This window comes from Psammomys obesus, unplaced genomic scaffold (assembly GCF_907164565.1).
Source record: "Psammomys obesus unplaced genomic scaffold, mPsaObe1.curated_primary_1811, whole genome shotgun sequence".
In the NCBI taxonomy this organism is placed as follows: Eukaryota; Metazoa; Chordata; class Mammalia; order Rodentia; family Muridae; genus Psammomys; species Psammomys obesus.
Genome location: NW_026596051.1, coordinates 17,366,033 through 17,383,441, shown reverse-complemented (window position 1 = coordinate 17,383,441; position 17,409 = coordinate 17,366,033). Strand labels below are relative to the sequence as shown.

The window sequence follows — 17,409 nt, the reverse complement described above, 5'->3', positions numbered from 1 at the left end:
CACTCTGAAGAGGTGATTTGAGGATGAAAAGGAGCTCAGATAGAAGGAATGGCATGAGAACAGCAGCCCTCCTAGAAAATTAGCTCCTTAGTGAGGATAACAAGGACAGTTTAGGAAGGAAAAAGAAGACTTGGGGATCTAGGTGCATGAAGAGTTCTCAAGGGGCTGTGCCATGCCAAGGAACAGGCCTGTCTTGGAATGGTTCAAAGAGGAAGCTTGTGATCACTTTGGAGTTGGAAGAGCTGCAGGAAGCCAGGTGGGATTGTTCTATGTGGTGCCATAGATATGGTTCTCTGCCTCATATTTCCTGAGTTGTTCATGGGAGAGCCAAGTTTAGGAAATGACCAGAGAACCATAGTAGCATGGTTTCTGTAGGGATCTATGTGCAGCCAGCAGCCACATACTTTGAGTTTCTCCCTATGTGAGGATTTAGCAGAAAGGTAAATCTGAGCATCCTAGATTTGGGGGCTCCTTGGCAGAGTGGGATGCTGAGAAGAAGGCCGTAAAGATCCCTGTTAGGAAGAACACAGAAGGCTGGAGAGATGGCTCAGAGGTTAAGGAAGAACAGACTGTGTGTTAGAGGATGCTTCTTATCTCATCTTCCCTCTGTGTTCTTTGAACATAGCTTCTGTTTGTGGCTTCTCAGAGCTTCTATATTTACCTACCCAGAGTGTTAATGGATAAGTTAGTGTGAATGTAACATCCATCAAGTGGTTGCTGTGTGACAGAGCATAGAGGAGAAAGTGTGGGATCTGAAAATCCATGTTTCTGGTTTTGCCAGTCATTTAATCATTGCAACAGGCATTAGGAGTTTTATTTCTCTATCTGTACAAAGAAGAAATGCTGGTCCGGGGGAGTGTCTCCCTGTGGACAGTCTGACTTGTACCTTTAGGGACCTTTTCAATGGTAATTGGCACAGAAGCCATCAGGAGCATCTTGCCATGTCACTAGAAACACTTTTGTAAGTGATATCGTTCCCAGACTATGAAGAGAATTTGTGCTAAGTCCATCTAAATTTTAATGTATTCATTTTAAAGAATCAGAATGTATACATGAACCTGAGGATACTCTACGACCTCACGATGGATCTTTGTTCCAAGTTGAAGGCAAGGCATTTTTCATACTGTAATTTCTGGCTATGTAAGGCCTGTGTTTTCACTTATACCCAGACTCACACTTAGTGTTTTGAATATGAAGTGAGATGTTTGTCCTAAGTCCAAGTTAAACGGTGCCTCACTTAGAAAAGGAAAGAATAAAATGATAATTCCTGCAGTTTTAAAAATATGTTCCGAAAAAAAAAATATGTTCCAATATTGAAAACAATTGTTCCAATGCCTCACACTTAACTAGAGTGTTTCAGATGCCAAGGATTTATTTTAGTTAGCAACAAAATGCACCCAGCTTGTTTCAGTTAGATTCTTATTGGAAAGCTGCAGCCAATGGAGGGACTACTAAGGAGGCTAAAGGAAAGAAGACTATGTCCCAAGGCAAAGGTGAAGGAGACTGGCAAGATGACAAGCTTCCAAGACAGTCTAGAGCTAGACGCTTTTCCCTTCCTGGCTCTAACGCAAGCTGCTTCTTTCCTCTCCTGCCCTTAGATATATGCCCAAACAGGAAAATTGTCTAAGGGTTGAGGAGGATGTGTCCTGGACAGGATCAATCTGCTTTAGTGTGCAAGGACAGGCAGAGAAATTGAGGGGAACTAGAAGATGAGGCCCAGCACTCTAGGCAACAGCAGAAAAGAGTGAATATAAGAAAAACTCCAGTAAACATAATAGGAAATCAGGTGTGATGGACAAGCCTGTAATCCCAGCACTTAGGAAGTGGAAGTAGGAAGTTCAAGGGCAACCTCATTTACATGGAGAGTTTGAGTCCAGACTGGACTGCATAACACTGTGTGTATAAGTAGGGGCCTATAAATAAATAAACAACATGGAAGATGATATGAATAAAAGAGGAGGGATTTCATGCTCTTGAAACAGGTGGCCTAACATAAAGATTCCACCTCTCCTGACTAGTCTGCAGGGCCAATGCAGGTCAATGAAGACTAGGTGAAATGACTAGTACTTAGTGAGGCATTCTGTAGTAAAAATGGAAGACTAAAATCACACAGATACTCCTAAAAGTGAGAAAGCAAAGGCCTTGTGAAATTTTAGAATATCTTTACTAGATATTCAGATAGTAATGAAATATTCTCTGTAATGGAAATAAGAGTTTTATTAAGAAGATAGTAAGAGAAACAGCTTTAGACAGGGGTCACTTTAATCATAACACAGCGAAGTCGGGTAGCTTTTCAACAAAATGCAGATAATCACTCAAAGCTATATTGATATTATTTCTTCCTGTGAAACAGGCTTATGGCTTATGGCAACTATTTTGTACTTTGGAGCTTCCATTGATACCAATTTTGGCAGGTGAGTTACCATAAAAACAAAGTATAGTCATCTTTCTGGAGGAACTTTAAATTGTTTAGGAATGAATTTTCTTTTTAAACCTATAATGGAGTGGGTACTGTATTTCATCCAAAGAAGTTGCTAGCACCTTATTTTCTTTCCTGCAACGAGAAGGTTTGGGCTGTATCACTCCCTGGTCTGGAAGGACTTGACATTTACTCACCTGTTATCTTAACATCAGGCCAATCCTCCAGTTCTGTGCTTCTCTTCCCTATCACTTTAGACCCTTCCTTTAAGTACCCTCCAGGGCGTTTACCCATCTTTGCCTCTTGACAAGGTCCTGCTGCAGGGCCAGGAGTGACTCTCCATCCAGAGTATGCAAAGGGCCAGGCTGGGACCAATAGAGTCCCACATCCTTCACACCTGGGAACTGAGCCCAGGACCTGGCTTGTGCTGAGCAAGTGCTCTGTATCCCCAACAGCCCGCTTCTTGTGGCGCTTTTATTTCCTCATAGAGCAGAGGCTGACTTAGAGTGGGAGCTGAGTAAATGAATATTGTTATCATTAGCTCATCAGAGAGTGAGATTTTTTAGTCTATTGAAAATATAATCTGTTTTTTACTTTGACTCACAGTGATGGAAAACCATAAGATTCCAGTTGACAAAGAAGAAATGAAGAGGACATCAGCACTCCTTGGAGTAAGCTAGTATTTCAGAATATGTAATTGTTCGTGCTCTCAGTAGATTCTTCCCTTTCCTATTGGCCCTACAGCAGTGTTGATACTGTTTCTCATTTTCCTGGACTCCTAGAAGGGAAGACCATGTGGTGAAGGGTTTACACACCAGTGACATCTACTGCACTGCAGTGGTTTGAATAAGAATGGTCTCAACAAGCTTATATATTTGGAAGCTTAATTATCAGGAAATGGTACTATTTGAAAGAATTAGAAAGATTAAGAAGTGTGGCTTTGTTGGGGGAAGTGTGTCCCTGATTGTGGGCTTTGAGGTTTTAAAAGCCCATGCTAAGCACACTGTCTCTGCTCTTGGCCCTTGGATCAGGATGAAGAATACTCAGCTACTTCTCCAGCACCACATCTGCCTGCATGCCACCATGTTCCTTATTCTGATAATACTGGACTAACCTCTGAAACTGTAAACAAGCTCCCAATTAAATGCTTTCTTTTATAAGAGTTGCCTTAGTTATGGTGTCTCTACACAGCAACAGAACATTGGTACCAGGGACTGGGGTATTTCTGTGACAGACCTGACTATGCTGTTTGTTTGGAGAAATGTGGAAGACTTTGGGACTTCGGACTAAAAAAGTGGTTGAATGCTTTAAGCTTTAAGTTATCGGGCCATTCAAGTAAAAACATGGGATACAATAATAGTGACAGCAATGTAAATTATAATGGCTGAGCTCAAGAGGAAGAATATTAGCAAGTGGCCTAGAAAAATCATACTTGTGATATTTTGGCAAAGAATATAGATGCTTTTTGCTCTTGTCCTAAAACATCTGCCTAAGGTTAAATTGAAGAGTTTTGGATTAATGGCATTGGCAGAAGAGATTTCAAGAGAACCTAGTATTGATACTGTATCTTGTGGTTATTAGTGACCACTCCTGTTTAGACCTATAGTGAAAAAGAGCAAGCTAAGACAAAAAGAAATATAAAATACACTGTGTGAGGAGAAAAACAACAGCAGAAAAGGTGATATTGGAGCCAAAACTGGGCTCAAGGAATTAAAAAAGCTTAAAGAAGCCAGGTGGTATTGGTGCACACCTTTTAATCCTAGCACTCAGGAGGCAGAGACAAGTGGATCTTTTGAGTTTGAGGCCAGCCTGGTCTATAGAGTGAGTTCCAGGACAGCCAAGGCTATACAGAGAAACCTTGTCTCAAAAACAACAAACAAACAAACAAGAAAGTGCCATGAAGCTCAGATACTTTGAATTTTGGACTTTTAAGCGATGTTGAGATAGTGATAGACTATGTGGACTTTTGAAGTTGGACTGAATGCATTTTTGCATTATAATATGCCTGCAAGCCTATGGGGGTTAGAGATTAGAATGTGATTGTTTGAATAAGAATGGCCCCAATAGGCTTGTGTATTTGAATGCTTAGTCACTAAGGATTTAAAGGATTAGAAGAATTAGGAGGTCTTTTACTTGTGTTTTTATTTCCTCATAGTAACTTATAGGACACCTTGATCTAGTATGGGTGTAAATCTGTAACCTATACCTCCCCCTTTTCTGTCTTTTTTCTTACAGTATTGGATCCCTTCAAACAGAGCTGAAAAACACATTCTTTTCTCTCTCATTTTGGTGTACTTTTATTTTTGCTTCTTTAAGTTTTAGCTAGGGAGCCAGGAGTGATGGATTCAGAGACAAGCAGATTGCTAGGAGTTCAAGGCTAGTCTGGTCTACAAAGTGAGTACAGGACAGCCAAGGCTACACAGAGAAACCCTGTCTCAAAACAAAACAAAACAAAACAAAACAAAAAAGTTTTAGCTAGGTTTGGGAAAAGGCAATTTATGAGCCTGAAAATTTCACCACAAAATCAATATGTATGCTTTCAAACTTCATTTTGGTAAGTGACAGATGAGTTTTTATTCCATTTAGGGCTTTTGTTGAGCTTGATGAACAGATTAAGTTCTTTTAAATCATGAAGTCTGTGAATAATGTTTCAATTTTTCAGGCTCACCTCAAGGAACTAGAGCAAGAAGCCCATTTTGTTGCAGGAGAACAGTTTCTTATAACGAGTAATAGCCAGCTTCGTGAGGTAAGGCTCAATTTCATTTATTTGTTTTGAGACAGGGTCTCATTCTGTAGCCCAGACTTGCCTAGAACCCATTCTGTAACCAATGGCTGTATACTCACACCATGACAGTCCCTCTGCCTCACCTTCCAAAGTACTGAGATTACAGGCCACCATATCCTGTTGGTAATATTAAAATTTGTCCTTTCAAAAACTAAGTGTCTTACTCAAGAACTTAAAAGATGGTTAACTTTGAATTTATAATATTGTCTGAAAATGATGTTAAATTACTCATGTTCTCACAAGTGATGGTGTTTTGAGATACATTAACTCAAAGTTTTTATAAATGAGGAGCTAAGCCTCTTTTACTATACAGTTACGTGTCTTCAGACTAGTGGCTGTAGCTGTGATGGTTATGTTCATTTTCTCAGATCTGGATTTTTTTTTTCACACTTGTGATTTGCTTTTGTTAAAGATCCTCTTTGGCAAGTTGAAGCTGCACTTGTTGAGTAAGAGGAAGCATCTTCCCAGAACTGGGCTGCAGAATCAGCTGTCCACATCAGAAGCCATGGTAAGAGTCTAGCTTCCCTGTCTTTCTGACATGTTCATGTATCTGCACCAGGTATAAGCTGCCTTCCGTGCTGGCAGCAGACCCTGTAGACAAGGTGCCCCCTCTCAAGGAGCTAAGCACCAGGAGACAGGCAGGTGGCTACCCTCCAGGAACATCTGGCTGGCTGGACTTCTGGAAAAGGATAATTTGGTGCAATTTTGTTCTTTTAAGTGTGTGTGTGTGTGTGTGTGTGTGTGTGTGTGTGTGTCAGAGAGAGTGTATGTGTGTGTGCATGTGACAGAGAGTATGTATGTGTGTATTTGTATGTGCACATATCTGTGTGTCTGTGTACAAGAATATAGGTATCTGTGGAGACCAAGAGAGAAAGTAAGTGATAGGACAAAGTGATAAATGAGGATGGGAGGAAAGAGGCAGATTCAGGATACATTTTGTAGGGGAGCCACAGAACTTGCTGTGAGTAAGGCTAGAAGAAGGTCAGAGATGATTCCAGATGTTACTGTTTTTTTGGCAGTTTATCCTGATAGAACATCTTTAGTATTTAATATTGGGCACACATAGGCATTCATAACCACTTCCTGTGTATTTGCTCTACTTAGATGTTTTCACATGGTTGGAAAGCCTATGACAATACCATGTAACTGCTATCATGGCAAGAAGTTTCCTACTAGGTCCTACTCCTTTTTTCAGACACTAAGCTCTGTCTACCACTGAAGGCTGCTTTTTCCTATTTTTGAACTTCATATCAACAGATTAGTACTGTGTGTGTTCAATATTGTAGCTTTACGGTTCAAAGCTTATGTCACCTCCCTTAAGTTTCACTCAATCAAATGTTGGGCACTGCTGTAGTGTGGATTTTTATGTTTGGAGGCATATGACTTACTCCTTTATGTGAGATTTAGATTTTTGCTAATTTAAGGTCTAAAGAAGACTCTTATTTCTCAGCTCATTTGAAGTAATTTTAGCTCCTGGTTAGGATGTTACTTCGTAGGTGGTTGGGTAAGATATTTTTTTGATAATCTGAGTTTGTTATGAAGCTTCATTTTGGAAAATATCTTAAATCACATCATTTATTACTGTATACCCTCCAGTTGAAAGTAAAAAAAATTGAAATGAAGAAATTATGTTGATAATACATATTTTCATTTTTAGTTAAATTCTCTACAAGATCTTCACCCTTTACCCAAGATAATTTTAGAATATAGACAGGTAAGTTGACGTGTGTGTGTGTGTGTGTGTGTGTGTGTGTGTGTGTGTGTGTGTAAATGGTTTGTGATTTATGATAAAGGAATACTATCTAACCTTGTCTCTATTCACAACCCCATATTAGTTGACATGTGTTAACAGTATTCTAAGGAGATAAAATTTCCTCAACCAACTTTGTCAGCCTTGTTTCTTCATATCCCAATGTCATCTTACTCAAGACTAATTCCACTTTTCCAACACTGGGAGCCCAAGGAGTCATGTGTGGAAGGAGACTGATGGCCTGTGCCCCTGTTTCTTTAAGTGAGAGTGAGATTTCTACCAATTCTCACAAAAGTCTTGTCATTCCCCTGGTTTCCAGACTCCAAGTCAGTGATATTTACTGAGGCTTACTGACATACCCCCTTTCCTCTTTTGGCTAATCATGTTTTTCTGTTCACATACTTGCTCTTTATTTCATGTTTTCTGTTATTCATTAACCACATTTACAAACCAAACAACAGTGCTGTTATTTTCGGAGCTCTTGTCCTGCAGAAATACACTGGTACCAAACTAGCCATCCTTCTGAAGTAATGTAAGGATGGGGAAAGAACTAGAAAGGGCCCACTTCTGGGGACACTGAGATGAGTAATTGACTTTGCAGTCTAAATATTGCAGAATGACAGACTGGCATCTTTCTTTGTGGACCTGTATTATTCAATCCTGGCACTACTTAAAGTTACGTAAGGTAATTCTGCCCACATGCCCATTCCTAGGTGAACTGATGCTCTGCAGTTGGTCTCTTTGAGTACTTAAACAAGTTTAAGAACATAACTATTCTTATCTTTATGATGTAGGTTCACAAGATCAAGTCAACTTTTATAGATGGATTACTAGCTTTTATGAAAAAGGTAACTAAGGCTTTATAAAAATAAATTGGGATTAGAATTCAATAGTTGTTCAGTCCATGAGGCTAGGTGTCTCAGTTGGTCTTTATGTTAGAATCCCAAAGAAGTAGGCTCTAGTGCCAGTGAAGGAATGGATTCTCTGTGAGAGTAAACAGGCAAAGTTTCCTCCTTTTGTGTCCTTTATATAGGTGGTCACCAGAATGTGTGACCAATGTTACCAGTGGATTTTCCCACTTCCAAAGATCTGGATTAAAGGTGTATCTTCCCACCACAAAAGATCTGGATTAAAAGGAGCTCTTACATTTCAAATTATCTAATTTTAAAAAAATCCATCACAAGTTTACCCAGCTGGTTGGGTTTTAATTAATTATAGATACAGTCAAGTCAGCAACCAATAACATCCATCACAGGTAGACATTACTGTTTTAATTTACACACAAGAAAACGACAGTCAGAGATGTCTATGACTTACAAGGCTTCACAAGTAACAGAACCTGTGACATAATTCCACTTTGAGTTTATGCTGTCTCTACAGCCCCATAAACCACATATAGAATTAATAACTGACATGGATCCATTTGTCCTATTGCTGTTTCAATTTGGGTTAGAGGGGAACATCTTTTGCTGTCCTTGATCCCAAAGCTGTTTTTTAACTTGCAGGAAGAACCGGGGTAGGTTGTAGGTGAAAGGTCTGTGTGTTCTTCCTCACACCATATTGCCTAGATTTGAACTGACTTTTCTTAACTGATCAAGGGCTCCATCTCTTCTACATGGAATCAGACTGGAACTGTGACGGGGAGACTTTCAGCCAAGCATCCTGTAAGTTACTTGCCCATTTCCATGCCCTAGTGTACATTTGCTTCTGCACATCCTGTTCCCAGAAGAGGACCTCATGTGCTAATTGCATTTTACTCTATGTGTTTATTTCTCTGCTGTTGAGGCATCAACTCTGTTCTGAGAACAAGAATGGCTGAGTTTTCCACCCAGAAGCTTAGCAGTTATGAGGGCAAAAGGGATGCTCTTCTCTCACTCCATAACCCTTTTCAGATTTGTCCTGGGAAGGTAGTTTCCAAAAGCGTTATCTGATGAAAAACATCTCCATTTTGTAATTACTAAAGACTGTTTTATTTTGTTTGTGCCTGTTTTGTTTTTGCTTTCAAGACAGGATTTCCCTGTTTAGCCTGGATGTCTCTAGATCAGGCTGGCCTCAAACTCAGAGAGATCTGCCTGTCTCTGCCTCCCAAGTATTGGGATTTCAACCACCACCAGGCTCTAAAGACTGTTTTTAATGGAAGGTTATAAATGCCATTGCATTTATGATGCAGTTTTAGTAACACTTTTTTTTTTCTTTTGGTTCTTTTTAAAGATAAGGTCTTGCTTTATAGCCTTGGTACAGTCTCCTGAGTGCTAGGGTCACAGATGTGCACCACTCCCAGATAGCTTTCTAAATGGCTTTATATTTTTATGTAAAGGAGAGTTGTTGAGCTAGATAGGACCTGAGTTCAATCGCTAACACCCAGATAAAAAATACTGGGTGTGGTAATATTCTTTTTTTAATTTTAATTTTTATTAATTATAATTTATTCATTTTGTATCCCCCCCTGGAGCTCCCTCCTTTTTTCCCTCCCAATCCCACCCTTCCTCCCCCTTCTCCACCCATGCCCCTCCCCCAGTCCACTGATAGGGGAGGTCCTCCTCCCCTTCCTTCTGATCCTAGTCTATCAGGTCTCCTCTGGAGTGACTGCATTGTCTTCCTCTGTATCCTGGTAAGGCTGCTCCCCAGTCAGGGGGAGGTGATTAAAAAGTAGGCCAATCATTTCATGTCAGAGACAGTCCCTGTTCCCATTACTATGAAACCCACTTGGACACTGAACTGCCATGGGCTACATCTGTGCAGGGGTTCTAGATTATCTCCATGAATGGTCCTTGGTTGGAGTATCAGTCTCAGAAAAGACCCCTGGGCCCAGATTATTTGGTTCTGTTGTTCTCCTTGTGGAGTTCTTGTCCTCTCCAGATCTTACTATTTCCCACTTCTTTTATAAGATTTGCTGCACTCTGCCCAAAGGTTGCCCATAAGTCTCAGCATCTGCTTTGATACCTTGCAGGGTAGAGACTTTCAGAGGCCCTCTGTTGCAGGCTCCTGTCCTGTTCCCTGTTTTCTCCTTCTGATATCCATCTTCTTTGCCTTTCTAAATGGGGATTTAGCATTTTAGCCAGAGTCCTCCTTCTTGATTAGTTTCTTTAGTTCTTTTAATTCCCGTGTTGGAGAATTGGAGACAGAAAGGTCCTTTTATGGACAGCCAGCTTAGACTATTTGGTAAGCAAAAAGATGGCTTCTGAGGAATGCCACCCAAGGTTGTTTTCTGGTCTTCACATGCATACAACCATACATACATGTATGCACACACAGATTTGTTACTAAAATAATTTCTTATAGAAAAGTTCTAGTATTGAAAAGAAACACTGTTATGCTCAGTTCACGAGACCCCCCAAAGCCACCAGGAGTAGACTCTGCTGCAAGTACATGAGGGTTTATTAGATACGTTACGTGCTTGAGTCCAGGTCGCAAAACTTCCTGTGGAAGCAGGAGAGGAATGCAGTGGGGCTGTCTAACAGAACAAGGTTTTTAAAGGGAAAAAAACTCAAGCAGGGAGTTACATGCCTTGGTGTTACATGATTGGGTAAGGGAAATTGACTTTTGAAATGATTGGTTTACTTTAGGTGCCAAAACCACAAATAGTTCTGGCCTGGCCATTTGGGCCAGTTTCCTATCAACTGTATCTCTGGTGGGCAGGAAAAGGATGCAGTAAAGCTAGTTCCTTACCCCAGTTGGCTGGCCTTCACCCAGGCCTGTGCTCCAAAACCCAAACTAATATCCAAAAAAAAAAACAATTGTCAATTCTTTGGTCTCTCAATACTAACAAATGTCACCTTTATTCAAGTTGGAAAGTCACCTGTCTTTTCATACTTTTCCTACTAAACACATATATTCACAAAATGCTATCCTTTTCCTTACTTTTATTTTTTATTTTTGGGTTTTCAAGACAAGACTTCTTTGGAACTCACTCTGTTGACCAGGCTAATCTCAAACTCAGAGATTCACCTGCCTCTGCTTTCCAAGTACTGAGATTAAAGGCATGTAAACTACCACCACCCAACATAATTTTTTTATTTTTAATATTTCTTGTAATTATATATCAATCTGAGTCCACTTAGATTTAAATACATGAATTACATATATGAATAATTCAAATATGAACTAAAATGTATGTAGTTAAAAATGTTTGACATAAGGTAATGTGAAAGTTAAAAGAATAAGAAAATATAAGTTGGACTGGAGAGATGGCTCAGAGATTAAGAACACTGGCTGCTTGTCCAAAGGTCCTGAGTTCAATTCCCAACAACCACTTGTTGGCTCATAACCATCTATAGTGAGATCTGGTGCTCTCTTCTGATATGCAAGTACACATGTGCAGCAGAATACTATTAAATAAATAAATAAATAAATAAATAAATAAATAAATAAATAAATAAATAAATCTTTAAAAAAAGAGAAGAAAATATAAGTCATCTTCATCTGTTCTTCCCTTCAGTCTGATTAGTAGCTAGGACTTTCCTAGGAAATTAGTCGGGGGTCTCTAGAGTAGTTGTTTTCAACCTTCCTAATGCTGTGACTCTTTAACATAGTTCCTCATGTTGTGCTGACCCCAACCATAAAATTATTTTTGTTGCTACCTTATAACTGTAATTTTACTCCTGTTACGAATTGTAATGTAAATATCTTTGTTTTCTGACGGTCTTAGGCGCCCACTGTGAAAGGCAACCCAAAGAGGTCACAATACACAGGCTGAGAGCCACTGCCCTAGAGGAGCAGAACTGATGAAATGAATCTGTACATAGATACAGAAAGGTGATTCATTACAGGGACTTACCGGCTGTGGTTCAGTTAGTCCAACGATTGTCTACCAACGGAGAGACTAAAAATTCAGTAGTGGTTCAGTCCAGGAGGTTGGATGTCTCCACTGGTCTTCAGAATACTGAAGAATTAGCTCTAGTGACAGTGAAGGAGCGAACTTGACAGCAAGAGTGAGAGCAAACAAGCCCAGAGCAAACTTGCTTCTTCCATTCCTTTTACGTAGGTTGCCACCAGAAGATGTAGCCCACTTCCCACCTCAAAAGACCTACACTAAAAGTGGGTCTTCCTACTTCAAATGCTATAATTAAGGAAAAAGAAAACCCTCGAAGGTGTACCCTGACACTTGGGGTTTAGTTAATTGCAAATGTAGTCAAGGTGTATCCAGTGACACAGAGAGAAGAAACACCTGCTGACCTAACTCAGGTGACTGTGCAGGGAGGAGAAAGAGACTGACATGGTGTAGGTGTTCTTGTGGGCACAGGAGGCCTGCTCTGGGACTATGAACCCTCGGGTCAGTTGTCTCTCAGGCCTCTCACACTTGCTCTAGTAGGTGACAATAAGGAAATCTGCCTTTTAGAGGGCTCTGTAATATAGATCCACCTGGATACCCTGCAGGTTCAGGCCTTCTGTGGGTGTCTCTGGCAGTTTCTTTCTCTGTTTCTTGCTTTTCTCTATCAGTATCTGTTTGTAACAGTCCTGTTTCACTCATGGATTGTGCAGATAGATACCTATGAGAATAAATCATGAGCATGTGGCTCTCTCTGAGCTTCGTGAGCTTAGGCCCCACTGCAATGAGCATTCTGAGCATGTGTCTTGTAGAGGATATTCAATTTTTTCTTTTATAGTTTTATCGGATTATCTTCTGACAATGTTTAGCCCTCATTTCTTCCATGACCCACATCGGTGATACTCCCTACTGTCCATTGTCCTCTCCCAAACCTGTAGTTTCTGATTAGTTATGTCTTCAAACTTTCTCAGAGAGGTTTTTCTCTGTCCAAGATTAATTGAATGTTTGCCTCTGATTTCCCATAATATTAGTATTTTCATGTTTTTTATGCATAAAGCTTGCATCCATTATTTAACTAGATATCATTACCATAGATGACTACAGTTTGAATTATGGTTTTCCTTAAACTGAGCAAAATTTAGTTGATGAACTTTGCACATGCTAGATGAGTATTCACCCACTGAGCTTTATCCTCATCATTGATAAATATTTTTAGACTTGAGTACTTTATTATTTTATGTGTGTGTATTGGATACCCTAGAACTAGAGTTACAGACCATTTGTATGCTGCCATGTGGGTGCTGGGCATCAAACCTGAGACTTTAAAAAAGCTTTTGTTTTTTTTCAAGACAGGGTCTCACTATGTAGCCCTGGCTATCCTGAAACTCACCATGTAGACTAGACTGGCCTCAAATTCACAGATATTCATCTGCCCTGCCTCCAGAGTGCTAGGAGTAAAGGTGTGTACCACTAAGCCTGGCGTTATGATATTTTTTATTTTTTGAAATTATTATATGATTATCATTTCCCCCACTTCCCTTTCTTCCTTCCTACATACCCCTCTATATAGCTGCTCTTGCTCACTCCCAAATTTATGGCCTTTTCCCTTAATTATTGTTACATATTTTCCTAAATATATAAATGTAACCTGCTCAGTTTGTATAATGATACTTGGTATTGAATAATCAGTTGGTGGGGGAGCTCTTCTTCAGGGAAGACCATTTCTCTAGCTCTGAGCATTCCTTAGTTGCCTGCAGTTCTTTGTGCTGTGTGATTTCCCCCTTCCATGTTAACATGTTTATTGATGCTGTCATTTTTTAGGTCCTGTTTAGGTGGCCATGTTGATTAAACTTCCTGGGTGGAGCTTTTCTGACTTTTCTAGGGGATATGATCTGACAACAAACTTCCTGTTTTTCTGACTCTTCTGAAATGGTCTCTCTTAGGTGCAGGAATTGTGTTGTAGAGGTATCAGTTGGAACTTGGTACTACACAATTTCTTATTATTTGTGTTTTGACCAGTTATGGTTTTCTGTAATGGTCTCTGATGCAGAGGAGTTTCTTTAATAAGGGGTGAGGACTACACTTTTCTATGGGTATAAGGATAAATACTTAGAATGTAATTAGAGATGGTGCTGGTTTAGTAAAGTGACAGAAGATTCTCCTCCAAGATCCATCTCAGGTCCTCTGAGTTACATATGCAAAGCACATGATGTCTTCAGCAATATCAACTTACCTTCCAATTAAGGGTAACTGCATTAGCCTATGGCTTCTCATGGCTGGTGCTGGAGTTTTAGTTGGATCCTGTATGGCTCTGTGGGGAAGCATTGTCAGCCCAGATGGGGAATTTTTATTTAAACTATATATTTTTTCTTTTCTTTTTTAAATTAATTTTTATTTTATTTTTATTAGTTATAGTTTATTCACTTTGTATCCCAGCTGTAGCATCTTCCCCCACCCCCTGCCAACCCCACCCTCTCTCCCTCTTGTTCTCCTATGCTCCTCTCCCAGTCCAATGATAGGGGAGGTCTTCCTCCCTTTCCATCTGACCCTAGTCTATCAGGTCTCAAAAAGGCCTGGCTTCATTGTCTTCTTCTGTGGCCTGGTAAGGCTGCTTCCCCCGCCCTCAGGTGGATGTGATCAAAGAGCCAGCCCATGAATTCATGTCAGAGAAAGTCCCTGTTCCTGTTACCGGAGAACCCTCTTGGACACTGAGCTGCCATGGGCTACATCTGTGCAGGGGTTCTAGGTTATCTCCATGAATGTCCTTGTTTGGAGTATCAGTCTTACAAAAGATGCTTGTGCCCAGATTTTTTGGTTCGGTTGCTCTCCTTGTGGAGCTCCTGTCCCCTCCAGATCTTTCTATCTTTCCCTTCTTTCATAAGATTCCCTGTACTCTGCCCAAAGTTTGGCTATGAGTCTCAGCATGTTTTGATAGCCTGCTGGGTAGAGTCCTTCAGAGGCCCTCTGTGGTAGGTGTCTGTCCTGTTCCCTGTTTTCTCCCTCTTCTGAATTCCGTCCCATTTGCCTTTCTGAATGAAGATTGAGCATCTTATCCAGGGTCCTTCTTCTTGAGTAGCTTCCTTCGGTGTATAGATTTTAGTATGATTATCCTATATTATATGTCTAATATCCACTTATAAGTGAGTATATACCATGTGTGTCTTTCTGCTTCTGGGATACCTCACTCAGGATGATCTTTTCTAGATCCCACCACTTGCCTGCAAATTTCATGATTTCCTTGTTTTTCATTGCTGAGTAGTATTCCATTGTGTAAATGTACCACAATTTCTGTATCCATTCCTCAACTGAGGGACATCTGGGTTGTTTCCAGGTTCTGGCTATTACAAATAAAGCTGCTATGAACATGGTTGAGCAAACGTCCTTACTTGAGCATCTTTTGGATATATGCCTAGGAGTGCTATAGCTGGATCTTGAGGAAGCAGTGTTCCTAATAGTCTGAGAAAGCACCAGCTCGATTTCCAAAGTGGTTGTACAAGTTTACATTCCCACCAGCAATGGAGGAGGATTCCCCTTTCTCCACATCCTCTCGAGCATGTGTTGTCACTTGAGGTTTTTTATCTTAGCCATTCTGATGGGTGTAAGGTGAAATCTCAGGGTCGTTTTGGTCAATAATGGGACCTCATGAAACTGAAAAACTTCTGTAAAGCAAAGGACACTGTTGTCAGAACAAAACGACAGTCTACAGATTGGGAAAGGATCGTCACCAACCCTATATCTGACAGGGCTAATATCCAGAATATATAAAGAACTCAAGAAGTTAAACAGCAACAAATAAAAGAATCCAAATAAAAAATGGGGTACAGAGCTAAACAGAGAATTCTCAATAGAGGATCATCAAATGGCAGAGAAACACTTAAAGAAATGCTCAACATCCTTAGTCATCAGGGAAATGTAAATTAAACTATATATTTTAAGCATACCCAGATTTATATTTATTATATGTAATTTTAGGTAGTAGATAATAAATAACTTTTTAAAAACATTCTTACTTAATTTGCTCTCTTTTTCCCTTTTGTGTTTATCTCCTCCTTAAGTATAGCCCCCTTCACATTTCCCCCTTCAAACCACTTGTACCCTGTTATTTTCTCCCTTACTACTGTTCCCTCCACCATGGCCCCCTTTTACTGGTTTCTGCAATTACTGTAGTTTATGTACTCACATTCAAAGACTGAGTGCTAGAAACCACAGATGAGAGAGAACATGTGACCTTTGTCATTTTGAGTCTCAGCTAGCTTACTCAATATCTTTCCTAATTCCATCCATTTATCTGCAAAGTTAATGATTTCAATTTTCTTTACAGCTGAATAATCTTCCCTGGTATATAGGTATCACATTTTATTATCTATTTATCAGCTGATGGGCATTTAGGTTTTATCAATGTCCTAGCTGTTGTGAATAGACAACAATGAACATTGGCTGAGCAAGTATCTGTAGAGTAGGATGTTGAGTCCTTTGGACATACACCAAGAGGTCATACAACTGAGTCATATTGTAGATTAATTTTAGGTTTTTGAGGATTCTCCACACTGATTTCCAGAAGCTGATCCAGTTTGGAATTCTTCTTTAGCATTTGTTGTCCGTTGTTTTGTTGATCTTTGCTATTCTGACTTTGAGATAAGATTTGAAAACATTGATTTAATTAATTATGCTGAAGTTTCATCAGTATATTAAAATAATCACGTTGGCACTTTTTTTTTTAACAGTAGCTGCTTAGAAGTCTTTGTTAGAAAATACTGGCACACATCTTTAATCCCAGCACTTGGGAGGCAGAGGCAGGCAGATCTGTATGAGTTTGAGGCCAGCCTGGTCTACATAGTGAGTTCCAGGACAGCTAAGGTTATGTAGTGAGGCTGTGTTGAGAGACAGAGAGAGAGAGAGAGACTGAGAGAGAGAGACAGAGGGACTGAGAGGAGACATGTTTGTATCCTCCTGGTGCTACATGTTTGGGTTGTTCCCAGCCCTCCCTCCCCAATGTAACTTGAGATTTTCTTTCTTTTTGTTTTTAAAACTAATTTATGTTTATTTTCTGTGCATTGGTGTTTTGCCTATGTGTCTGTTTGTGTGGTGGTGTTAGATACTAGAATAACAGATAGTTGTAAGCTGCCATGTAGGTGCTGGAATTGAACACAAGTTCTCTGGAAGTGCAGCCAGAACTCTTAACCATTGAGCCATCTCTCCAGCTGCCCTTTCCTATTTTTTTGTGCAAGGGAATTTGAGGTTGTTTACTAGACATTTTGTATATTATGTCTTGAAAGTTTGAGTTTTGTTTTTGAAATCCACTAAAATGGTTATACTTTTGTTTTAGTGGGCAATTGCCTGGTTAGGCTCAGGCTATAAGTACTGATGGCTATAGTGCCACTTTAGACTATTTTCAAAGCCTTTGAGGCATCATTTAGATAGTTCCACATGACAGCCACCCAGTGGTCAGTCTAGGAATTACCTGAGCAGGATTGGATGCGTATGGACAGCTACAGCTAGAGACCCATCTGGTGTTCTTTCCTTGTGCTGTCCTCTTTCCGTGAATTCTTCCACTGTTGCTGGGTCTTTGGCAATCCTTTTTCTTGATCTTTTAACCAGAAACCCGAGGCTTTAATAATCTGAAGCTACTATGCATTCTTTGCCACTAAACGACACGTTGAGTACCAAGCATGGGGTGGGTATTGAGG

The 17,409-nt window shown here is 40.0% G+C and overlaps 1 protein-coding gene across 1 annotated transcript in view; it reads left to right on the top strand.

Moving 5' to 3' along the window:
* Nucleotides 1-17,409, top strand: part of Poln (DNA polymerase nu) — a 125,102-nt gene that overhangs the window by 35,785 nt on the left and 71,908 nt on the right. The window contains exons 7-14 of the mRNA XM_055624249.1: nt 1,038-1,106; nt 2,354-2,414; nt 3,026-3,090; nt 5,082-5,165; nt 5,617-5,712; nt 6,862-6,918; nt 7,749-7,802; nt 8,553-8,618. Of these exons, the coding sequence (XP_055480224.1) occupies nt 1,038-1,106; nt 2,354-2,414; nt 3,026-3,090; nt 5,082-5,165; nt 5,617-5,712; nt 6,862-6,918; nt 7,749-7,802; nt 8,553-8,618 (552 nt within the window). The remainder of the gene's footprint in view (nt 1-1,037; nt 1,107-2,353; nt 2,415-3,025; nt 3,091-5,081; nt 5,166-5,616; nt 5,713-6,861; nt 6,919-7,748; nt 7,803-8,552; nt 8,619-17,409) is intronic.